General features: G+C 44.0%; 1 protein-coding gene across 1 annotated transcript in view; it reads left to right on the top strand.

Moving 5' to 3' along the window:
• Positions 1-26,766, top strand: part of LOC126267153 (follicle-stimulating hormone receptor-like) — a 1,045,286-nt gene that overhangs the window by 951,947 nt on the left and 66,573 nt on the right. The window contains exons 11-12 of the mRNA XM_049972091.1: positions 1,877-1,969; positions 22,159-22,392. Of these exons, the coding sequence (XP_049828048.1) occupies positions 1,877-1,969; positions 22,159-22,392 (327 nt within the window). The remainder of the gene's footprint in view (positions 1-1,876; positions 1,970-22,158; positions 22,393-26,766) is intronic.

Below are 26,766 nucleotides of genomic sequence, written 5' to 3'. Positions count from 1 at the left end.
AGCATTCAGTAGCGTGAAAAAGGCATCCGCTGCGAAAGTATGAGTGACGTTTCCTTCTGAATGGTCCATACTGCCACCTCTAGATGTACGTTCCTTCCCTCCGTGTGTTCGTCTGTCTTTCCTATAGAAATATTTAAGTCATATTTTAAAACAATGATATGATTGAGATCTGAATTAGAGTACCCATGTGGACTGAGAGACAAGTCACTCTGTTTGCATCGACCACTGGGGTAGTAGTACTGCGTGGGATCTTCTTGCACTTTTCATGATTCTCTTGATTCAAATTCGACGATTTTGTGTAATGTCTCGTATCGATGACCAATCGTAGCCTAGATTCCTGTATGCTGTCTAGCGTACTTTGGTGTTATATCCTAACAGCACAGCTTTCAGCTTACGAGATTTCTTTGTAACCAAGCTAGATCTTTGTTCAGAGCCAGAGACTTTGTTCCATATTCAAGGAGCAGTATCTGCCTTTCATTAACTCACTCGCGAAAATAGATCACAGCTCACGTTCCTACCGGGATTAGAAATTATATCTGGTTCCGTTTGCTCTAATTTTGACGATCTGTGGTAGTTGTGTTCCACGTGATCCCACGCAGGACATCTGCAATTTTATTGATGAGTTACCGTGATGGTTTTCTCGAATAATAATAATTAATCCAATTGCCGGCCGCCGTGGCCTAGCGGTTCTAGGCGCTTCAGTCTGCAACCGCGCGATTGTTACGGTCGCAGATTCGAATCCTGCGTCGGGCATAGATGTGTTTGATGTCCTTAGGTTAGTTAGGTGTAAGTAGTTCTAAGTTCTAGGGGACTGATGACCTTAGATGTCCCATAGTACTCAGTGATATTTGAACCATTTTTAATCCAATTTTTGTGTAATTATTCCTCATCCCAAAACCACGTATAAATTATCATGGTCTCCTGATCATGTCTCATGAGCTCATTTACTCTTTATCTAATGTAGTAACTGACGTGAACACATAACTGAATACGTTCAACCATCAGTGGAGTCATTATTTAGACAAGCTTTCAACGACTCTCTTGGCATACATGTTACAGCAGGTGTAAGGTAAGGCGCAGCTGTTCAGAACTTCGAGAGACATGCTTGAGTGTGACTATTGTGATTGCCTTTTTCAAAAATGTATGCATTTTACATCTCCATTGCACGCACCTTTTCTACAAGAGCGGAAGCACATTTGTGTGTATTGGTCGTAATTCTGTATTACTTAAACAATTGTTCAAGATCCCCAACATTCATTATCGCGTAGTGAAGGTCTTTCCTATCTCCGAACATCTCGTAAAAGGAAGGCAGGTCTTGTCAATATCTATTAGCTGGTCAAAATTTTGAGCTCGAAGGAGATTATTTTCAGGCCATCGATAGAGAAGTCATACCAGTATTGTGCTCGGATTAAATGTAGAAAGGAGTAGGCGGCTTTCAAGGCTTATGAGACTTACTCTAAAAACATCCAATTTTTTACTTGCTTCCAGCGATGAGTTGTAGTTGAAAATTAAAAAAAGTGCCCTGCTGGGTACAATGTCCTCAACCCAGTGAAATACGTGATCACAAATTCCACGGCGTTCTTTGTAATGAGAATCTCTCTTAAAAGCCTTTAAGTAGATAAACGCCATCCACCTGTCCTCCCTCACCGACAATCTCGATGAATTGGTAAATAAATAGAGCAATCGCAGTTTTTCACGCTTCCTAATCCAAACGCACATAAGAAGATGCGTTGATAAGGTTTGCGAATCAGCGTTACATTTGGGAAGAACAGAAACTTTCCACCATGATGAATGAAATGCTGCAGAAAGGAAAACAGCACAGATCGAGATAGAGTTATTAGCCCAATTGAAAAAAAAAATATTTTTCCTGTTTCAGAATATCCGCGTGGCACTGCTGACATACCCTTACCATTGCTGTGCATTCCAGTTCCCTGGGACGCATGACCCTGCTGCTCATCACAGACATGAGGTAAATACAAGTCATTTTCTGTGACGTATTACTTGCACGATCATTTGTCATACACTAGGTCAAGCAAAACTAACTAAGAGTGGAAGATAAATAATTAGAAAAATGCTGTATGTAGCCTGACGCTGTTATCATGATATTACATAGAAAAACGAAAGATGTGTTTTGTAAATACTGAAAACCTCCATTGTTTTACAAATGCAGATAGCACTACAGTATCCATCAGCATGTTCTCCGTTGCTGTGTTGTAGACTTTAGTGAATTTAGTGAATTAAATTGTACTAGGAATAGCATGTAATTTAGTTTATCAGAGTTTAGAACACAACTACAAATACTGAATATTCTGATTGACATCAGACATGACAGTTATCACCTGACAAGTGTCTGAAAGCTGTACTGAACTAACATAGAAATGGGCACTGCTTGACAGGAAAAACGAAGCACTCAGAGGAGGTGGACGAAACGAAATGAAACTTCGCGGGTTGAGAGGAGAGGGTGCTTGATGGTGCTGTAATGATTGCAATATCGAGTCATCTTCACAAAGAACTTGACAACATGTGTCCACTTACTTATAGTATGTTGCACCCCCACTTGCCTGACCTGGGTGCATGACATGATTTTGTTGCGAAGGGTGGCAAAAAACCGCTGTATCATTTCTTGAGGCCAACTTACCTACAACTGTTTTAAGTGGTTCCTGACATCGTGGATGTTGGCAATGGGACCGAGTGACGTCCGACATATTCCCACACTTGATGTATCGGGAACAGATAAGGGTATTTTGCTGGCTAGGTGAATAAAGGTCACGCAGATATATATAACAGTCGCTGAGTGCACCCACTTTCCTAAAGGAAGGTCTGGTCCCTTTAATCCCACAAACCAACCAACTTAAAGGAAGGTAACCTGATCACGCAGGTAGTTCAAAGAGACACGTTCTACGTGTGGACAAGCATTATCCTGTTGGAAAATGGCACCACGACACTGTCGCATGTGAGGTAACACAGTGGGTCGTAGGATGTCCGTGACGTGCCACTCTGCCCTCTGAGTTCCTCGATCACTACTACCAGCCATGACATGAAGTCATACCAGATGGCTCCCACACCATGGTGCCAGGAGGAGCGCCACTGTGGACTTTATAAAATGTTGGAAGATCGGGGCCCCTTCCCAGGTCGCAACCACACTCGCCGAGGAGGTCATCTCGGGTCGTGCGTAACCGCGATCACTGCTGAACACATTGGACGGCACTCACCAACAGTCCATGCTTCACAGTCACGGCAAGACTCCAGACGCAGCCGTTTGTGTTGTGGCGTTAACGGTAGGCCACGTATGCTGCCTGACTGCACAAGAATGACACGGATTGTTGCAGGGAGTCCATTACTTGGTCTCCGGTGCCAGGCGCCGACGTGAAGGGATACGATATGCTTGGTGTGCAATACGGCGATCCTCCTTGTGGTAGTCGGAGGTGGTCCACCGAAATCTTGGCTTAGAAGTGGCCAACTGTTTCTTCCGAAGGTTTAATTTCAGGTCCAATGCGGCATTCATTTGTGGGATGAAGTTCGAACTGGCCGGGCTGGAAAAGTACTGCGACTTTCGGATGAAATATTTAACCAGCGAAAGCAGAACGGAATTTTTTTAAATGGAGACTGTTCCAAAGGATGTATAGTTAATAACGAACACTTCGTCATTATTTAATCAATAATTAACAATTAGTTTTTGTTAGTTAGGTAATTTCTTACCGAAGTGCAGGCAAAAAAAAGAGCGAAATAACATAATTTGGAAATTTCACCAAATTCCGACTTATTTTCATTCCATCATTAAGTATATACTATCATCTTCGCGAATCAGTGATAAAATCCAGTTACTAGCGGCAATTCCGGCATTGAGCTATTTCTTAAGCGACAGTTGCAAAGTACCTTTATTTGCACTGAGAAATTTTTGCCCTTGCAACAGCCAGGCTTTATATCAAAGAGTACTCATGGTACTATGTGCCAACAGGGGTCGATCGACTTTTGATCCATGGGCCGGACATAACTGCTTAATTTAACTAATCAGTCAGCTGTCGAAAGATGTGCAGGAATCTACAGAAAAGTTTATAAGGCAAAAGCTCCTAAGCTTTGCCCAGAAGCCTCCTATCGTGAAAAATATGGTGGATGTATTCCGGAGACTTCTGGAGAAAGGCTAATACTTGCATTTCTGCTTTGCGGAACCATCTCCGAGGAAAGTGAAAAGTTTTTTGTTAGAAGCTCTTGTCACGTTGGTACCTGATGCAGAGGATTACGAGGCATCAGATGCTGAGGATAATGAAGAGAATAAAAATGTCGGCAAGGAAAAAGATGAAAAAGGAAAGGGAGATGTAGAACTAGGAACACAAGAGGAAGAACATTTTTTGTTACTAACATCCCTTTTAATAAAGACAGTGGCAGTGGCGGTTCTGTAATAAAGTTTACCTTTAAAATTATAAATGTTCACCGAAAACATTATGTTTGTGGACTTCATTAATTTTCCGAATTCTTTCCGTCGCATTAAATTCGCCATCTTGAATTTTTCAGTTTTGTTATAGAAATCTTTATCAGGTACGTCAGAAACCCCACTATGCCCATTTTTTGCCATTCTTGAGCAGTTTTTTTAAATGACGCCATGTTTTAGGGCACTGTTGTCGCCGGTATTTGTAGTTCTGGTCATTTATACGTGTAGTGACAGTGTGCACGCGAACGTAGTTTGACATCCGAGTATGCCTCGCGGGTGCTTCACTTTTCTTTTCACGCAGTGTGGTTCTTATTGCTTTCTCAAGATGACTTGCGCCTACTTTCAGTGTAGCTGGTATCGACAGTAATCTTCAACTAGATCTTTAACTAAACGCCATAAAATCTAGTTTCTGTAAAGTATGGGGAGCATTTTTCCGCAATAGGGCGTGTGAGGACACAGGGCAAAATGTTGGCTGTTAGTAGATAGAAGTGAGCCGTGCAGGGTAGCTAGACCTAGCAAGTGTGTTACTCAATGTGAAACGTCCTGTTCGTCGGGGTCTGAGGTGCGGTTCTGTCACGAAGAGTACTAACCGCGCCCCGGCGCGATGTGCGGTGGAAGAGATGAACCACGCGAATCACTGGTGGGTACATGTTTGATCTCTGTGCTATTACAATAATACATCAGCCAACTTAAGGGTTGTCAACCGCGCTTTGACCCATGAGACCGGTTTAAGAAAGTCATCAGAGGGTGTCACAGGAGAAATGGTAATTTTCAGAGATATAACCGGAAAGAACATCTGAAGAAATAAACTTCACATTGAAACGAGTATACTGGGGCAACTTTGTATGTGGCACCCGAGTATGATACTGTAAACAATGTGGCTCGATAGTGCTCGTCGCTGACTGTGAGCGACGGCAGAACCCAAGATACTGCTTTGTTGGAGTAAGAAGCGCTGGGCGCACAGCTGCAGGTAGCTGTCTGAGAGGGAAAGGCGGTGGAGTAGGCAGTCTTTGTGGTGTGCTGTGTGAAGCCACCAAGTGTTAGATTAATGAAGGTATGCCAATATTGTTGAACATGGAAGCAAGTCTTCATGCAAGCAAGGTTGAAATGTTAAATAATTATGATTTCTGTTTTAGTTGACACGTTATTAATTTGTAATCTTTGAGTAACGACAGAGCGTACGTAAACCGTTTTGATAAAAATGCTAGTTGGATATTTCATTTTTGTAATGCTTCTGAGATTTGTTACCAGAGCTATACGTTAAAAATGGTTCAAATGGCTACGAGCACTATGGGACTTAACAGCTGTGGTCATCAGTCCCCTAGAACTTAGAACTACTTAAACCTAACTAACCTAAAGACATCACACACATCCATGCCCGAGGCAGGATTCGAACCTGCGACCGTAGCAGTCGCGCGGTTCCGGACTGCGCGCCTAGAACCGCGAGACCACCGCGACCGGCAGCTATACGTTATTTGATAATTTGCATTTATACTGGTGTAATGAGGTTAGATAATACTTGCTGTTTAAATCTCATTGTTTGTGAATCAATTTTGAAAATACAAACTTAACTAGCATTATAATTTCGTTAAGAAAACTGAGTGTTAGTAATTCACCATAATCAGTACCGCATCCCTGTCCAGGTCATATTTTTAAAAGAAGTTGAATTTTCTTAAATGTTCTCGTTTATCAGCTAAATGAATTTCATGTGCATTTCAAGTATTATGGCCAGCATTGCACACTGCTGAGCCTGTAGCTAGCATATTTATATTTTTTTTTATGAAAGACTCAGTTTTGCTTCAAAATGGCTCTGAGCATAATGGGACTTAACACCTGAGATCATCAATCCCCTAGAACTTAGAACTACTTACACCTAACTAACCTAAGGGCATCCTGCCCGAGGCAGGATTCGAACCTGCGACCGTAGCGGTCACTCAGTTTTGAACAAGGCCAGATGATTCAATGCCTAAGGGCCTGAATGTAGATTGCAGTGACCGTTTTTCTTTATTGGTAATCGGAGTTTATTGCACAATCGATTCGTGTCAAGTTTTGCTGACAATAACCCAGAGAAAGCACACCACTTGTAGTTACAACACGCCACACAACAATTCGAGTCCTATGTCCATTCCACAGTCGAGACATTCATTCAACGTAATCGTTACGTGTATTATCTCATTTTATTAAAGAACGTTAAAACGTACACATTCCGAATGGTTTCCGAGATAGAATACATTTAATGTCCATTGTTGTTTATTTTCAGTTTTATTCAGAACATTGTCAAGTTTGCACATGCACACATGTACAACAGTTAGTAAACACTACATTATGGGTTTTGGAAAATATCGGAAGAGTAATTCGATTTTTAATAGATTCACCTCTACGCATTATCGTACACGTCGCATTACAACTGTTGTACGGTACACAATAAATGTTCGGATGTTCCAGCGTCAACTTCGGTGCATTTTTGCACTCTTCGGAGAGCATCTTGTATTGTTTGCCTGAATGCGTATGCACATCCTCTGTGAAGGGCTGCAGCGTCCGTCATGGGACAAAGCATATCATCTCGCGTTGTCACCTTTTCTGTGTACGTAACAGACTTCATCCAATTCCCTCCCATAAAAAAATCTAACGGCATCGGGTTCTAGCGTTTTAGTGCTACCACGACCAATCCAGCGAGTAAAGTAAGTGCGGTTGAAATGTTCTCTACGGCGTCTGGTAAAATGTGAAGCGGCTCCGTCATACTCGTAGTACATTGCTGTCTGTGTGGCCGAAGGAACGTCCTCAAGGTGTCCAAGAAACGAATTTTCCAAAAATTGCCAATAATTCCGTCATTCAGCGATTGGACCTACCACCATGTCACCAATGAAGCCGCATCAAATATTGATCGGAAAACGAATTTGAAACTTGGCTTCCACTGTAGCATGTAGAATTTCCTGCGACCATCGATGACTATTAAATGTATTGCTGACTTTATTACTTGTAACCACGGCTTCATCAGTGAGTTGCAGTATTAATGGGAGCATGTGGCGATCGTCATTTAACCAGTGACAGAATTCAAGTCGTGTGGCATTATCTCCAGTTGGAGATTGTGGTCACGGATACAATTTTTCCGCAAGGAATGTTCGCAATACACGTTTTGGGACACTGATACGTGCAGAAAGTCACCGTGTGCTGGTAGTAGGACAACGCAGCACCATGTCAACAACGTGTTGCTGTTCCTGCACAGTTCAGAAGAAAAACGTGAACTTGGAAGGAAACCTGATCAATGCACTGTGCTGAAAATTCTCGTACGCGCTCCACTATCAGGAATTTAACATGTCGAAAAGCGCCGACGTTATTCGTTGACGGCAGTAGGAGCACTATCATCGCAGGAGCCGTAAACACACACTATGTCAGTGTAAATGTGTGGCGTTTCAGCCAGTGCGTGTACAAACACAGTTAATCGACGTTTCTCATTCATACACTCTCACTCAAATGGCTCTGAGCACTATGCGACTTAACATCTGTGGTCATCAGTCGCCTAGAACTTAGAACTACTTAAACCTAACTAACCTAAGGACGTCACACACATCCATGTCCGAGGCAGGATTCGAACCTGCGACCGTAGCAGTCGCACCGTTCCGGACTGCGCGCCTAGAACTGCGAGACCACCGCTGCCGGCACACTCTCACTCCCTAACACTACTTCACTCACAACACACAATGGAGAACTGCGCATATAAGAGGTTGAAGACAACGAGTTAGATTGGGATGGAATAAAACGTTAAATAAGTTGGATAAGTAAGACATATACGTGCGTACCAGTAGCTCAAAAACGAACGTACATTAAATGTGCACTTTCTCTGAATCCTTTCTGAATAGGACACATGTCCAGATTAGGTGGATATGTGCTTCGAATGATCGTCCGTGTCATGTCCCTAAATATTGACCGTCCCTCTTGGGACAACTTGTAAACAAACGCCATAAACCAAAGAATACAATATCAATGGCAGTGATGCTATTACACAACATTCTTTATACACTACACAAAAATTGCCCGCATGGCGATTAGAAAAACTGGAAGAAAACGAAGCAGGAATAAATAACGTAAGGAAATATAGAAGAAGAAAGGGGCGCGGCCCCGTGCAAGCTTTTGTCAGTTATTATTTGTACCACACTTAAGAGTGGAACTGGAACGTAATAATTAGGAATTGAAATTGTAATACCACGTAGTAAATGAAGAACCAATAAAAATTTCTCGCTTTTTTCTCACGTTCGTCCCCTCTTGAGGGAAAAATGGCGCATTATCTCGAAGGTGGGCGCCGCCAACCGGATTCCGCAAAACCGGCCCTGGCGCTCATTGTGCAGCGCTTGGCACGAGCACACAAACGCGGCCAGGAAATGTGTAGCAAGTGGTACACGCGCTAACAGGAAACAATGTTGTGTCTTTAAAGCGCGGTATAGCATTCGCCACTAGTAGAAAATGACTGAAATGAGCTGCGGTGGACTTCATGAAACGAAAAGGGAACAATAACGTAAATAAAGCTAATGTTTTGCAGAGCGCGAACACTGCTTTCACAATATCGACTCTGAAATTAGTAACAAACATGCATTTGCACTTCCATTATCCGGAATGTCAATTATTTGTCCGAAACAGATTTTCGAGGCAGATCACAGTGGTTTCTGCAGGTAAAATAACCTAAACGGCCGATACATGATGTGTACGCTATGTCCATTTAAATCAATTTCTGTAAATATAAAACTTCGTAGCAATTCTCGAGAGGATGGATCTCGTGTTCCTATAATCCACTGCTTCGAAACACAGCTCAGTCTGGAAATTAATTACAAAATACACTCCACGTCTGCAGGAACTCTTGCTTCCTTTTGGCATGACGGTGGTTTTCACCATAGCTGTGGATTACACATGAGACATCAGTCGTCTTGCTGGCCGGAGTGGCCTAGCGATTCTAGGCGCTACAGTCTGGAACCGCGCGACCACTACGGTCTCAGGTTCGAATCCTGCCTCGGGCATGGATGTGTGTGATGTCCTTAGGTTAGTTAGGTTTAAGTAGTTCTACGTTCTAGGGGACTGATGTCCAAAGAAGTTAAGTCCCGTAGTGCTCACAGCCATTTGAACCATATTTTTTTTTCAGTCGACTTATTACACCGCAATGAATGGCTCTGAGCAGTATTGGACTTAACATCTGATGTCAATAGTCCCCTAGAAATTACAACTACTTCAACCTAACTAACCTAAGGACATCACACACCCATCCATGCCCGAGGATAGATTTGAGCCTGCGACCGTAGCTGTCGCGCGGTTCCACTCTGTAGCGCCTAGAACCACTCGGCCAAACCGGCCGGATCGCAGTGAATAATGGGAGAACAGAGTAGTACCCGTTGAATTGGAGTTTTCACAAAACGAACTTTCGTCTCACGAAGAAAACACGCTTCAGGTTAACGAAAATTCTAACTGCTGCTATAAATGGGAAACTGAGGGAGCTTAATGTCATTATTCATTTAGAGAAAAATTTACACCGTTCCTAGAAAACCCCGGCTGATCAACAGGATGATTATAATTAACCTGTCAATACTTGAGCCAATGTAGACGAAAAACCGTTTACCGGACGGGTACGCAACTTTGAGGCAATGATGATCCAACTGTGCGTTGCAAGATTTTCGTTGTTAGTAGTGTTTGTTTGGTGGGTACCCGTGGTCTAGGGGTAGCGTCTTTGATTCATAATAAAAACGTTTTCGGTCCCGGGTTTGATCCCCGCCACTGCCTAAATTTTGATAAATAATCAGCATTGGAGGCCGAAGACTTCCGGCATAAGAAGTCAGACTCATTCTGCCAACGGCCATGTCAAAGAGGGCGGAGGAGCGGATAGAGGTTCAGGGCACTCTCTTGTCTAGGGGTGGGAAATTGCCCTTAAAGGCGGAAGAATCAGCAATGATCAACGACATGAGAATGCAGAAGGCAATGGAAACCACTACATTAAAGACACGTAACGTGTATCCACAGGACATGTGGCCTGTAGTTAAAGAAGTGTCATGATGATCTCATCATTGGCAAAAGATTCCGGAATAGTCCCCCATTCGGATCTCTGGGAGGGGACTGCCAAGGGGGAGGTTACCATGAGAAAAAGATTGAATAATCAACGAAAGGATAACGTTCTACGAGTCGGGGCGTGGAATGTCAGAAGCTTGGACGTGGTAGGGAAACTAGAAAATATGAAAAGGGAAATGCAAAGGCTCAATCTAATTATAGTACGGGTCAGTGAAGTGAAGTGGAAGGAAGACAAAGATTTCTGGTCAGATGAGTATCGAGTAATATCAACAGCAGCAGAAAATGGTACAACAGGTGTAGGATTCGTCATGAATAGGAAGGTAGGCCAGAGGGTGTCTTACTGTGAACAGTTCAGTGACCGGGTTGTTCTAATCAGAATCGACAGCAGACCAACACCGACAACGATAGTTCAGGTATACATGCCGACGTCGCAAGCTGAAGATGAACAGATAGAGAAAGTGTATGAGAATATTGAAAGGGTAATGCAGTATGTAAAGGGGGACGAAAATCTAATAGTCATGGGCGACTGGAATGCAGTTGTAGGGGAAGGCGTAGAAGAAAAGGTTACAGGAGAATATGGGCTTGGTACAAGGAATGAAAGAGGAGAAAGACTAATTGAGTTCTGTAACAAGTTTCAGCTAGTAATAGCGAATACCCTGTTCAAGAATCACAAGAGGAGGAGGTATACTTGGAAAAGGGCGGGAGATACGGGAAGATTTAAATTAGATTACATCATGGTCAGACAGAGATTCCGAAATTACTGGATTGTAAGGCGTACCCAGGAGCAGATATAGACTCAGATCACAATATAGTAGTGATGAAGAGTAGGCTGAAGTTCAAGACATTAGTCAGGAAGAATCAATACGCTAAGAAGTGGGATACGGAAGTTCTAAGGAATGACGAGATACGTTTGAGGTTCTCTAACGCTGTAGATACAGCAATAAGGAATAGCGCAGTAGGCAGTACAGTTGAAGAGGAATGGACATCTCTAAAAAGGGCCATCACAGAAGTTGGGAAGGAAAACATAGGTACAAAGAAGGTAGCTGCGAAGAAACCATGGGTAACAGAAGAAATACTTCAGTTGATTGATGAAAGGAGGAAGTACAAACATGTTCCGGGGAAATCAGGAAAGCAGAAATACAAGGCACTGAGAAATGAAATAAATAGGAAGTGCAGGGAAGCTAAGACGAAATGGCTGCAGGAAAAATGTGAAGACATCGAAAAAGATATGATTGCCGGAACGGTGGTAACATTAAGAGTACAACGGGAATTCCACTGTTAAATGCAGAGGAGAGAGCAGATAGGTGGAAAGAATACATTGAAAGCCTCTATGAGGGTGAAGATTTGTCTGATGTGATAGAAGAAGAAACAGGAGTCTATTTCGAAGAGATATGGGATCCAGTATCAGAATCGGAATTTAAAAGAGCTTTGGAGGACTTACGGTCAAATAAGGCAGAAGGGATAGATAACATGCCATCAGAATTTCTAAAATCATTACGGGAAGTGGCAACAAAACGACTATTCACGTTGGTGTGTAGAATATGTGAGTCTGGTGACATACCATCTGACTTTCGGAAAAGCATCATCCACACAATTACGAAGACGGCAAGAACTGACAAGTACGAGAATTATCGCACAGTCAGCTTAACAGCTCATGCATCGAAGCTGCTTACAAGAATAATATACAGAAGAATGGAATAGAAAACTGAGAATGTTCTAGGCGACGATCAGTTTGGCTTTAGGAAAAGTAAAGACACGAGAGAGACAATTCTGACGTTACGGATAATAATGGAAGCAAGGCTAAAGAAAAATCAAGACACGTTCATAGGATTTGTCGACCTGGAAAAAGCGTTCGACAATATAAAATGGTTCAAGCTGTTCGAGATTCTGAAAAAAGTAGAGGCAAGCTGTAGGGAGAGACGGGTCATATAGAATATGTACAACAACCAACAGGGAAAATAAGAGTGGACGATCAAGAACGAAGTGCTCGTAGTAAGAAGGGTGTAAGACAAGGCTGTAGCCTTTCGCCCCTACTCTTCAATCTGTACATCGAGGAAGCAATGATGGAAATAAAAGAAAGGTTCAGGAGTGGAATTAAAATACAAGGTGAAAGGATATCAATGATACGATTTGCTGATCACATTGCTATCCTGAGTGAAAGTAAAGAAGAATTAAATGATCTGCTGAACGGAATAAACAGTCTAATGAGTACACAGTATGGTTTGAGAGTAAATCGGAAAAAGACGAAGGTAATGAGAAGTAGTAGAAATGAGAACAGCGAAGAACTTAACATCAGGATTGATGGTCACGAAGTCAATGAAATTTAGGAATTCTGATGCCTAGGCAGTAAAATAATCAATGACGGACGGAGCAAGGAGGACATCAAAAGCAGACACGCTATGGCAAAAAAGGCATTTCTTGCCAAGAGAAGTCTACTAATATCAAATACCGGCCTTAATTTGAGAAAGAAATTTCTGAGGATGTACGTCTGGAGTACAGCATTGTATGGTAGTGAAACATGGACTGTGGGAAAACCGGAACAGAAGAGAATCGAAGCATTTGAGATGTGGTGCTATAGACGAATGTTGAAAATTAGGTGGACTGATAAGGTAAGGAATGAGGAGGTTCTACGCAGAATCGGAGAGGAAAGGAATATGTGGAAAACACTGATAAGGAGAAGGGACAGGATGATAGGACATCTGCTGAGACATGAGGGAATGACTTCCATGGTACTAGAGGGAGCTGTAGAGGGCAAAAACTGTAGAGGAAGACAGAGATTGCAATACATCAAGCAAATAACTGAGGACGTAGGTTGCAAGTGCTACTCTGAGATGAAGAGGTTGGCACAGGAAAGGAATTCGTGGCGGGCCGCATCAAACCAGTCAGTAGACTGATGACAAAAAAAAGTGTTTGTTTCATGACTTGCTGTTAGGCGACGGAGGTCGACTTAGTATTGATACACACCCATCGGTTTGCATTGCATTTGCAGCCAAACTGGAGCTGGACATGGTGAACAGGGCTTTGGTCATAAGGCTGTTTCATCAAAAGAACAGCAGCAGTGCTGCTACTCTTCACAAGTATCGACACATTAAAAGAATCCGGACAGACCCTCTTTCCACACGATGGTAGGAGACCATGATTTGGATGCTTGAATTAACTGGCGATTTGGGAACTGCTCCTGGGACAGGCCGACGGCCAATTGCGCCACCAATTATTGAAGTGATTACTGTTGTCATCATGAAAATTTTGGACGCAACGTGAGTTCTTCAAACAGTGCACAAGCTGTGTCACAACTTCTGAGCAATCAATGGTCCAACGCTCGAAAAGCACTGCGAACAATTGTGGAGTTGTATCTGTACAAACTGGACATTACTCATCAACTTTTTCCACGTGACGTAGACATCGGAAACGATTCTGCTCTTACGTTTCATTCAAGGTTTTAAGTCGACTACATGTGGCCTTGGAACATTTTTTGGAGTGATGAAGCTCACTTAACGCTCACTGGAACGTCAACATCTACGAATTTCCCCTGCATAATAGTCGCGTCACTGTTGTGGTGTATCTTCACGGCACAGTTCACTAACGGTCCATGATTTTGCTTCGAGGAACCCGGAATCCAATGAACAGAGACATGCAGATTGAACAGTAGACGTTACTGCGATTTACTTCGCCAACAAGTGATCCCTGCTCTACGGGAGAGAGCTCCTTTGAACGTAATTGTTTTGATGCAAGATTGAGCTCCACCTCACATGTCCCGTTAGGTCGCATTTGGAAAAAACCGAATTATTGGCCAATCGTTATAAACTGCGTCACCATCTAGATCTTCAAATTTGAACCCGTGTGGAGTTACCTGGAAGATAGTATTTATCAACAGGATACTAACACACGTTGCAGACTGGAGATGAACATAGGCAGGGAGGCGGTCAACATCCCACCTGAATAGTTTTAGGCAGCAATAGAGCAATCTCTATTGCGGTTCCAGGCTCCGTGGATGCGGATGGTCGGCACATTGTAGCCTGGAAGGTAAACATGGCAAGCTATTAACTACTGTTTCTCTCTCACGTGGAAATTAAAATGTATTTCTTTCATGGTTTATTCATTATTTCTCTTTCGCATGTCCTTACAAGTCTTTCCACAGTGTTTCATTGTCATATGATCACTCGTTTTTCGTGTGAGTCCTCTCGAGTAACGAAAGTTTAATTACCATCACTCTGCACGACAAGCGATAGAAAATTTGGGACAAAACATTTCGTCGGTTTGTTGGATTCCAAATCTAGGTACGATATGTAACTGCTGCGGCAGTAATTTTCAGTATTGCATTTAAAAAAAAAAATTCTGTATGAGTCGTCGCATTTGGCTGGTTACCCTGTCAGCATCTCACCTGGAGAAATACTTTCTCGGAGAAAGACAAAGCTAATGAGAAGTAGTAGAAATGAGAACTGCGAGAAACTTAACATCAAGTTTGAAAGTCACGAAGTCAATGAAGGTAAGGAATTCTGCTACCTAGGCAGTAAAATAACCAATGACGGGCGGAGCAAGGAGGACATCAAAAGCAGACTCGCTATGGCAAAAAAGGCATTTCTGGCCAAGAGAAGTCTACTAATATCAAATACCGGCCTTAATTTGAGAAAGAAATTTCTGAGGATGTACGTCTGGAGTACAGCATTGTATGGTAGTGAAACATGGACTGTGTCAAACCGTAACAGAAGAGAATCGAAGCATTTGAGATGTGGTACTATAGACGAATGTTGAAAATTAGGTGACTGATAAGGTAAGGAATGAGGAGGTTCTACGCAGAATCGGAGAAGAAAGGAATATGTGGAAAACACTGATAAGGAGAAGGGACAGGATGATAGGACATCTGCTAAGACATGAGGGAATGACTTCCATGGTACTAGAGGGAGCTGTAGAGGGCAAAAACTGTAGAGGAAGACAGAGATTGGAATACGTCAAGCAAATAATTGAGGACGTAGGTTGCAAGTGCTACTCTGAGATGAAGAGGGTAGCACAGGGGAGGAATTCGTGGCGGGCCGCATCAAACCAGTCAGTAGACTGATGACCCAAAAAAAAAGGTCTCTCTATCATGGTAAGAAGTGTTTCAGTTGCATCCTCTATTTTAACAACCCAGCGAAAATCATTCCCTAATACATGCAGCATAGGGAATCACTTCTAATCTTTGTCCCACAGCAACATACAGTTTGTATCTACACTTAGGTGACACAGGTCATGGGATAGCGATATCCACATCTACAGATGGCAGTAGCGTCGCATATGCCAGCTGTAAAAGGGCTTTACTTTGGCGGAGCTGTCATTAGTACTCAGGTGACTCACGTAAAAAGGTTTCCGACTTGATTATGCGTGCACGACGGGAATTAACATATTTTGAACGCGTAATGGTAGGTGGAGTTATACGCATGGGATATTCCATTTCGGAAATCATTAGGGAATTCAACGTTCCGAGATGCACAGTATCAAGTGTGTGCCTAGAGTATAAAATTTCACGCATTACTTGTTACCACGAGCGGCACAGTGGCCGACGCCCTTCGCATAATCGCCGAGAACAGCAGAGTTTGCGTACAGTTGTTAGTGCTAAGAGACAAGAAACACTTTATGAAATAATCGCAGAAATCAATGTGGAACGTACGACGAACGCATTCGTCGGGACACTGTGGCGAAATTTGGCGCTAATGGGCTAAGTCATCAGACGCCCGTTGTGAGTGTCTTTGCTAACAGTACGATATTACCTGGACACTTCACCTGACCTCGTGACCATATCGGTTGCACCTAGATTACTGGAAAACGGTGGCAGTTTCAAATGAGTCTTAATGTCGGTCGATAAGAACTGAAGGTAGGATTCGAGTGTGGCGCAAATCCCACGGAGCCATGGACCCATGTTGTGATCAAGGCACTGTACAAGCTGGTGGTGACTCAATAATGGTGGACGCTATGTTTACATGGAATGGACTTAGTCCTCTGGTACAAATGAAACGATCAGTGACTGAGATTGGGTTTAGAATGTGTTTAGAAATCATCGTTTCTATGAAAGACAACTACGCTACGGGCCATTGAAAATGCTACTCCACGAAGATGACGTGCTACAGACGCGAAATATAAACGAAAGGAAGAAGATGCTGTGATATGCAAATTATTAGCTTTTCAGAGCAGTCACACAAGGGTGGCGTCGGTGGCGACACCTGCAACGTGCAGACATGCGGGAAGTTTCCAATCGACTTCTCATACACAAACAGCAGTTGACTGGCGTTGCCTGGCGAAACGGTGTTGTGATGCCTCGTGTAAGGAGGAGAAATGCGTACCATCACGTTTCCGACTTTGATACAGGTCGGATTGTAGCCTATCGCGATTGCGGTTTATCGTAACTCGTCATTGCTGCTCGCGTTTGTTGACATCCAATGACTGTTAGCAGAATATGGAATCGGTGGGTTGACGAGGGTAATACGGAACGCCGTGCTGGATCCCAACGGCATCGTATCACCAGCAGTCGAGATGACATTCATCTTATCCACATGGCTGTAACGGATCTTGCAGCACCGTCTCGATCCATGAGCCAACAGATGGGGACGTTTGCAAGACAACAACCATCTGCACGAAGAGTTCGACGACGTTTGCAGCAGAATGGACTATCAAGTAGAAGACCGTGGCTACGGTTACGCTTGACGCTGCACCACAGACAGGAGTGCCTGCGATGGTGTACTCAACGACGAACCTGGGTGCACGAATGACAAAACGTCTTTTTTTTCGGATGAATCCAGGTTCTGTTTACAGCGTCATGATGGTCGCATCCGTGTTTGGCGACAGCGCGGTGAACGCACATTGGAAGCGCGTATTCGTCATCGCCATACTGGCGTATCACCCCACCCTGCGTGATGGTATGGGGTGCCATTGGTTACACGTCTCGGTCACTTCTTGTTCGCAATGATGGCACTTTATACAGTGGACGCTACATTTCAGATGTGTTACGACCCGTGGGTCTACCTTCATTCGACCCCTGCGAAAACCTACATTTCAGCAGCATAATGCACGACCGCATGTTGTAGGTCCTGTACTGGCTTTTCTGGATACAGAAAATGTTCGACTGCTGCCCTGGCCAGCACATTCTCCAGATCTCCTACCAATTGAAAACGTCTTGTCAATGGTGGCCGAACAACTGGCTCGTCACAATACGCCAGTCACTACTCTTAATGAACTGTGGTATCGTGTTGAATCTGCATGGGCAACTGTACCTGTACACGCCATCCAAGCTGTTTGAATCAGTGCCCAGGCGTATCAAGGCCTTTGTTACAGCCAGAGGTGGTTGTTCTGGGTACTGATTTATCAGGATCTATGCACTCAAAATGCATGGAAATGTAATCACATGTCAGTTCTAGTATAATATATTTGTCCAATGAATACCTACTCATCATCTGCATTTCTTCTTGTTGTAGCAATTTTAATGGTCACTACTGTAGCTCTTTATTCACATAAGTGTTGAGTGCTTTTGACAAGGGATTTCAGATCGATTCCGTATTTCTGGATTTCCGGTTGGCTTTTGACACTGTACCAAACAAACGGCTCGTAGTGAAATTGCGTGCTTACGGGATATCTTCTCAGTTAGGTGACTGGATTTGTGATTTCCTGTCAGAGAGTTCACAGTTCGTAGTAATTGACGGCATGTCATGGAGTAAAACAAAAGTGATTTCTGGCATTCCCCAAGATAGTGTTATAGGCCCTTTGCTGTTCCTTTTCTATATAAACGATTTGGGAGACAATCTGAGCAGCTGTCTTTGGTTGTTAGCAGATGACGCTGTCGTTTATCGATTAATGAATTCATCTTACGTTTCTTGCAAGGCTTTAGGTTGACGACATGTGGCCTCGGAACATTTTTTGAAGTGATGAAGCTTGCTTTACGGTCACTGGTGCAGAGAACACTCGCATCTGTCACACTTGAGGATCGCCAGCAGCAAAGAACTTTCTGAAGTCCGTGTCACAGTGTCGTATGGCTTCAGGGCACGTTTCATGAACGGTCCATTTTGCTTTGAGCAACTCGGACACCAAGGGCCAAGGATACGCAGCGTGTACGGCTCACGTTACTGTGACCTATTTCGTCAATACGCGGCGCTTTGGACTTACCTGTTTTGATGCACGATGGAGCGCCATCTCACATGAGTCCTGAGGTTCCTCAGTTACTACGTAACACATTTGGAGGAAACTGCTTCATTGCCTGATCGTTACAATCTGCGTGTCCACCAAGGTCATCAGATTTGAATCCGTGTGGGATTACCTGAAGGACAAGGTTCATCAACGGGACACTAACACACGCTACAGACTGAAGATGAGATAGGAGCCAACATCCCACCTGAGACGTTTCAGGCAGCAGTAGATCAAATGCGCAGTTTCACTGTCATAACTTTGCTCGTTTCTCACGGGGGCCCTCCCAGATAGCGAAAGTATGTTGACTGTCAGGCTCAGTATGACAAGCGAAGACCAAAATGTGACGAGAAAATGTCTTCGTAATTGTTGGACCGCCAACTTTTTGTACAAAACGTCAACCTCGCAGAAGCTTTTTCCTATACTGCGTTTAAAACATTCTGTCTCAGCAGTCGCATTTAGCTAATTACCATATTAACATCCCACACGGACACATACTCTCATTACTTGGTTGTCCGACTGTTGTGGGTAACACATCAATTGCATCTTCTGGTTTCATAACTAAATCAAAATAATTTCATAGTACAGGAACCGTAAGAAATCATTTTTAATCCTTATCACATCAGTCCACCGTATTACAAAAATTCGTCTATAGCACCACATCTCAAATGCGTCGATTCTCTTCTGTTCCGGTTATCACACAGCACACGTTTCACTATCATACAATGCTGTACTAAAGACGTACATTCTCAGAAATTTCTTCCCCAAATTAAGACCTATGTCTGATGCTAGCAGACTTCTCTTGCCCAGGAGTGCCCTCTTTGCCCTTGTTAGTTTGATTTTAATGTCCTCCTTTGCACCTCATTTATTCGTTACTTTACTGCCTAGGAAGCAGAATTCCTTAACATCTACTTTGTGACCATCAATCCAGATGTTAATCATTTCTGCCTTTTCTCATTGCTTTAGTCTGTCTTAGAATTACACGCTTTTCTCCGGTCGACAAATCCCATGAACGTGTCTTCATTTTTCTTTAGTCTTGCTTTCATTAACAATCACAGTGTTAGACTTGCCTGACTGGTACCTTTACCTTTCCTGTAGCCAAACCCATCGTTATCCAACGCATCCTCTATTTCGTTTTCCAATCTTCTGTACTGTTAACCTGATTGTGCGATAATTCTCACTGTTGTCAGCTATTGCAGTTTTCGGAATTGTGTGGATGATATTTGTCCGAAAGTCAAATGATGTGTCGCCAGACTCATACATTCTACACACTAACGTGTACAACGTGCATAGTACTATTGTTGCCTCTTCCCCTAACGATTTTAGAAGCTCAGATAGAATGTGATCCATCCTTTTGCCTTATTTGATCTTAAGTCATCCAAAGCTCTCTTAAATTCACATTGTAACACTGGATTCCCTAGCTCTTCTAAATCGACTTCTGTTTCTTCTTACGTCACTTCAGAGATATCTATCCCCTCTTACAGGTCTTCAACGTACCGTTTTTATCTATCCGCTCTCTCCTCTGCGTTTGAGCGTGGAATACCTGTTGCACTCTTAATGTTACCACCCTTTCTTTTAATGTCACTGAAGGCTGTTTATACTTTCCTGTATGCTGAGTCGGTCCTTCCAACAATCATTTCCTTTTCAATTTCTTCACATTTTGCATGCACCCATTTTGTCTTAGCTTCATCTTCACTTTGTATTTTATTCCTCAACGACTTGTATATCTTTATTCCTGAATTTCTCTGTACATTTTTGTATTTCCTTCGTTCATCGATCAGCTGCAGTATTTCTTCCGTTGCCCATGGTGTCTTCGCAGCTACCTTCTTTGTACCTATGTTTTCTTTCCATCTACTCTGATTGCCCTTTTTAGAGAAGTTAACTCCTCTTCAGCTGTTCTGCTTAATGAGCAATTCCTCATTGCTTAGAGAACTTCATGCTTGTCTGGTCATCCCTTAGTACTTCTGTATCCCACTTCTTTGCGTACTGATTCTTCCTGACTAATCTCCTGAACTTCATCACTACTACATGTGATTCTGAATCTATATCTACTCCTAGGTACGGCTTACAATCCAGTATCTGATTTCTGAATCTCTGTGTGACTATGATGTAGTCTAACTGAAATCTTCCCCCATCGCCGGGTCTATTCCAGGTATACCTCCTCGTCTTGTGGTTCGTGAACAGAAATGGAAATGGAAATGAGTGTATGGTCTCAATGGCCGGGAGTTCCCAGGCGGGGAGTTCAGCCACTAAGTGCCAGTCTTATTGAGTGCGACGCCAATGCGCGCCGACAATAGGGACGAAATGATGGTGCGGACAGCTCAACACCCAGTCCCTGAGGACAGAAACTGCCTCCCCAGCCGGGAATCGAACCCGGGCCCCCTTGCGTGGCATTCCAACGCGCTGACCATTCAGCTATTGGGGCGGACTCGCGAGCGGAGTATTAGCTATTGCTAGCTGAAATTTAGTACAGAATTCAATTAGTCTTTCTCCTCTCTCAATGCTCGTACCAAGCCCAGCATTCGGGAGTACGACGGTTCAATCCCGTGTCCGGCCATCCTTATTTAGGTTTTCCGCGATTTCCGCAAATAGATCCAGGCAAATGCCGGGATGGTTCCTTTGGAAGGGCAGGGCCGATTTCTTTCCCCGCCCTTCCCTAATCCGAGGAGACCAATGACCTCGCTGTTTGGTCTCTTCCTCCAAACAACCCAACCCCAACCCAAGCGCATATTCATCTGTATCTTTTTCTTCTACTCCTTTCCCTAGGCTGCATTCTAGTTCCCATGCCTCTTATCTTCTTTTCATTTCACTTGACTGCCCCTTACTATATCTAAACTTAGCCTTTCCATTTCCGTTTTCAGTTTTCTTGGTTTCCTAACACATTCACCTTTTTGACGTCCCACTCCCCGACTCATAGAACGTTATTCCTTCATTGATTATGCTGTCTTTTTTTTCATGGTTACCTCCCCCTCGGCCGTCCCCTCCCGGAGATTCGGATGTGGAACTATCCCAGAATCTTTTGCCAATGGAGAGATCATCACAGACCACATGTACTATGGATACACGTAATGTGTCCTTAAAGCAATTTTTCCATTACCTTCTGCGTCCTCATGCCGTTGATCATTGCATATTCTTCCAACTTTAGGGGCAGTTTCCCATTCCAACGACAAGAGAGTGCCCTGAACCTCTTTCCGCTCCACCGCCCTCTTCGACAACGCCGTTGGCAGAATGAGGGTGACTTCTTATGCCGGACAATGCTTATTATTAATGAAATTTTAAGCGGTGCCGAGTTTCGAACCCGAGACCGAGGACATTTTGATTATTAATCAAAGACCCTACCACTACACCGCGGGGTTAGAAACGACTTCTCTATTTTATTTATTATGACACATTGCGAACTATAGCGAAGTCCCCTCTATAAGGAACACAGTGTTGCTTTCATTCCAGAGTCATAAAGCTGTCAAATTGTTGCAACGTCCCTGTTGGCAGAGCGGCTAGTGACGACCTTAGATGATGAACTAGCGTTGTTGGGTGTGCAGATATTCATGCAAGAGATGAAGCAGAGGTGTTCGGACGAGGGACTGGAAGCCGCGTCTGTGCCGGCGACGCCATCAGATAGGGAGCGGCGCTGGGCCGGCAACTGGTCCAGCAGCGCAGGGGCGGAGGACTCGCTGGGAGGCGTCGGCGGCGGCGCCAGCAGCGGAGGCGGAGGCAGAGGCGCAGGCGGTGGCAGCGCGCACCACGGCTTCGACGGCACCTTCCACCAGGACAAGGTGCGTGCTCAAGACAACGGCAGCGCCAGCGACAGCTTCTGCATGGCTCTCTTCATTTTTTTGTTGTTAACACATTCAATTTGTTGTTTTTGTCGTTAAACCTAACGTTCATTTGACGCGTCACTCCAACATTTTCGCTTGGCGGCTATCCTCTCCACTCCAGCGGAACTGATGCATCACCTTTCTCGCTGAGAAAAAGTAGAATCGCATCTCCCATTGCGTACATTTAAACATGTGCATGATAAATTGAGAACAACTGGATTAACGCATCGAAAACATCTCCGGCAAAGGAAAATTAGTAACGAGGAAACGGAGATTGGTACCCTTGCCACTGTGGTTCGAGATCCTTGTGTTAGTACGCGTCAAATCGCAAGCGAATCTTGCATGAGCCAAAGTAGTGTTGTTCGTAGTCTGCACCACCATAAATGGTTCAAATGGCTCTGAGCACTATGTGACTTAACTTCTGAGGTCATCAGTCGCCTAGAACTTAGAAGTAATGAAACCTAACTAACCTAAGGACATCACACTCATCCATGCCCGAGAAAGGTTTCGAACCTGCGACCGTAGCGGTCGCTCGGCTCCAGACTGTAGCGCCTAGAACCGCACGGCCACTCTGGCCGGCCATCACCATAAATATCATCCTTATCATATCAGTCTCCATCAAGAACTAACAGGTACGGATTGTATGCGTCGCACTGAATTCTGCCGATGGGCTCAACATCATATTCACAGGGATGAAACATTTATTAATTTGATTCTATTTACTGACGAAACTACATTCATGAATGACGGAAATGTTAATTTGCATAGCATGAATTATTGGGCAACTGAAAATCGACGTTGGCTGCGACACGTTGCACACCAAAAACCGTAGTCGGTGAATGTATGGTGTGGGATTCTAGACGGCAGAATTATAGACCTTTATTTCATCGAAGGAAATCTTAATGACAGGAAGACCACATTCTTGCAAGAAATATTAGGTCTGGTGTTGGAAGAAATATCTTCAGGCGCAAGGAACAGATTGTGGTATCAACACGATCGCTAGAAATGAGTTGCAGTGATAATTCCCAAATCGTTGGACTGGACGCGGAGGAGTTGTGTCCTGGTCGAATCGTTTGTCAGACTTGACGCCTCAGGATTTTTTCTTGTGTGGATTCGTAAAAGAAATTGTTTATAAAGACGTTCCAAGTACACCTGAAGATATACCAGGGAGAATTTTCAGACCATGTGCCTCGATAAGTGCCGATGTGATAAGGAATGCCACTCAATCCATGATAAGAAGATTGCAGCACTGCATTGATACCAATGGTCATCACTCCGAACTCCTTCTGTAAACGGACGTTCATGCCACCTTTATGACCTTCTTTCACGTTTAAGGACCTTACTGTTACACATTATTAGTTTCGTCTGGATAGCCGCTATTAGAAAATAAGTAGGAAACTATAACATCCCATTTAAAGAATCAAAGTTGACCTTCATATCTCTGAAGCGAGCCAACCTAGCAACAAAAAACTAACGTCATATTATGGCCCCAGTTGTCCCATGCAACTTTTGTCCCACAAACTTTTAAGCTCCTATCATACTTTCGGAGTTATTCGTGGTGGCAACAGTTAGTGACTCACCCTCTGTAAATTGCAGTAGTTTACAAGAGAAACGTCGTTTGCATGTTGTTTTCATCATAAGCTACTACAGAAAAACGGCTTCTGATTCTCATATTTTAAAGAAATGTGGACTGGATACCGCTGTATACGTTTTAAGGTCTTGATATTTACCCAGATAATTTGTTAAAAGAACAGGGTGACTTCCTTAACAAAGCCTCTTTCTGAGTATTTCATGATTAGTATTACTTTCTCTTAGTCAGCGTTCCATTTTCTGTCGGTATCCCACTCGTCTAATAGCAGCCTGACTTCTCACTTCCCACGTGCTGGTTGGTTAGCGTGCCTCTGCGCCCGCCATTCACTACTTTACTACACGCTGATCGCGTTGCAGCCTAGCATCATTTACCGTAATATTGCGTCCATCTTGGTTAATTACACCCCACGTTAAGTCCTTGGTTATTAGTATTCGCTTCGAGTCGTTTTTCTTTCACAATCCATTTTAAGTTTTGAGTATTTTTAATATTACAGCAGCGACTTAAGAGTTACCAACTTCACACAATTACGTAGCCATTAGTCGTGTAATGAATTAGCCGCAGCTCTGTGTTAACCTCCGAAGTCAACAACCCGTTCCGAAACAGCACGCTCAGCAGCGAGTCACTACCAAGCCCCCTACTTTTGCGAGGCAGTGATCGAATCTTCTCACACCATTCGTGTAACTCCCACGTCACGTCCTCGGCTATCTGTCGGGCATAATCAGACTCCTGACAGCACAGAATTTAAGTCTACTAACCCCCCCCCTCCCCCCACCCTCACCCCTGGGACAGCCACTCACCGTCAGACGGTGGGCAACGTTGTGACCCCCACACACTGTCTGACGCTGGAGTAATGACAGCGATGTAGTTATACCGCAGTCGCCACGACCGTCACCGGCTCACTGGGTCATCCGTCAGTCACTTGGCTGCCTTCCCAAGGATAACAACAAACGATGCGGACGGGTCTGCTATGGACTCGGTTACACGAGAAGTCCGTAGGGCCTGTCGCATCAGGATGCGCTCGGTTCCTGCTGCCAGCGACGAGAACGACGCTGAAAGGACAGCTGCGGTAGGACGGTCTGCAGCAGTGTGTTTGCCGCACTCGTCGATGAACCAAACATGATTACTTGTCGCCAAGGAAACTGAATGTTTATAAATAACAGATAATAAATGGCACCTTCTATCCATGGGCTGCCAAATTCTGCTGCTCCCAAATCTTTCTCCAGTTAAGAATCTCTCCTCGACTCAAAACCGTCCGGAGAGTCGTTCTTCCAACGAACCATACGCGACTGGAACAGGAAAGGGAGGCAATGACAGTGGCACGTGAAGTGCCCGCCGCCACACACCGTTGGGTGGCTTGCGGAGTATTAATGTAGATGTAGACACCCCGTCACAGTTAGAACAATCAGAACTCATATGTATTTACAATGTATCTCTCTGGAAGTTATTCAAGTATGAATGATTCGTTATCGGCATCGTGATCATAATTTATTTCATTAACGGGCCTTTAAGGCCTACAGTAGACAACAAAGAGAAAAAAAGAACACAGAAGGAAAAGACATATAAAGGAACATATCAGTGAATAAAAGCAGAATAAAAAGCGGAAATGAGTGAGTCACAACAGAGCAGATATCTACTGCAGATGGTAGTCGATCGCTTCGATCGCTTCCTTGAACGTCCCCTTGGGCGTTTTCCAGCAGATTGAGAAAGGAGGACTCGATTAGTCCGGGATCCATCAGCTAAAAAGATGTATACCAAACTACTGTGCCGGCCGTGGTGGCCGAGCAACTCTAGGCGTTTCAGCCCGGAACCGCGCCACTGCTACAGTCGCAGGTTCGAATCCTGCCTCGGGCATGGATGTATGTGATGCCCTTAGGTTAGTTGGGTTTAAGCAGTTCTAAGTCTAGGGGACTGATGACCTCAGATGTTAAGTTCCATAGAGCACAGAGCCAGAAATTACTGTATAGCCTCTGGTACCCTAACCTTCGGCTAATGTGTGGCTTTCCAATCCGTTGGTGCAGGCCTTCTTCCATTGTTCGCACCAATTTGCCTTCCACAGTAATGTAGATGGGTATATAGATGTGTCGAAGTACCTTCCACTGCAGGGTACAAATTGCTTCTTCAGTTGTTGCTGATGTCGCACAAGTTTCACAATCGTATCAAAGTACCAGACATACTAGAGTCACCTGCAGCTGAATCTTATTCTTCTGTGATATTAGACGCCACCTGAATAAGTTGTTCAGACTAAAGAACATTAGATTAACGTTTACTTATTATTGACAAATTTCTTACATCACTTCACTTTTATTAGTTGGTTGATTGATTTGGGGAAGGGGACCAAACAGTAAGGTCATCGGTCCTATCGGAGTAGGGAAGGCTGGGGTAGGAAGTCTGGCATACCCATTTCAAAGAAACCATCCCGGCATTTGCCTGGACCGATTTAGGAAAATCACGGGAAACCTAAATTAGGATGGCCGGACGAGGGTTTGAATTATCATCCGAGTGCGAGTCCAGAGTGCTAGCCACTGCGCCACCTCGCTCGGATTTTGTTAGTCAGTATGGATCCAGGGTGCATGAGCACTGGAACTCGCTCAGAGATGTGCCGATCAGCAAGAATGGAGGGAAAGAGATCTTGACGGCGTGATACGACGAGGTAATTTATGATTCCAATTTTCTTCGCACTGTGGATAAATCACGAGCCTGCTGTAGACTGTCGCTAAGAATCATCCCGAGCAACGGCAGGA

The sequence above is a fragment of the Schistocerca gregaria genome, chromosome 4 (genome assembly GCF_023897955.1).
Source record: "Schistocerca gregaria isolate iqSchGreg1 chromosome 4, iqSchGreg1.2, whole genome shotgun sequence".
NCBI classification, from domain to species: domain Eukaryota; kingdom Metazoa; phylum Arthropoda; class Insecta; order Orthoptera; family Acrididae; genus Schistocerca; species Schistocerca gregaria.
The sequence above is the reverse complement of the archived record's forward strand: the minus strand, read 5'-3'. Positions and strand labels throughout refer to the sequence as shown.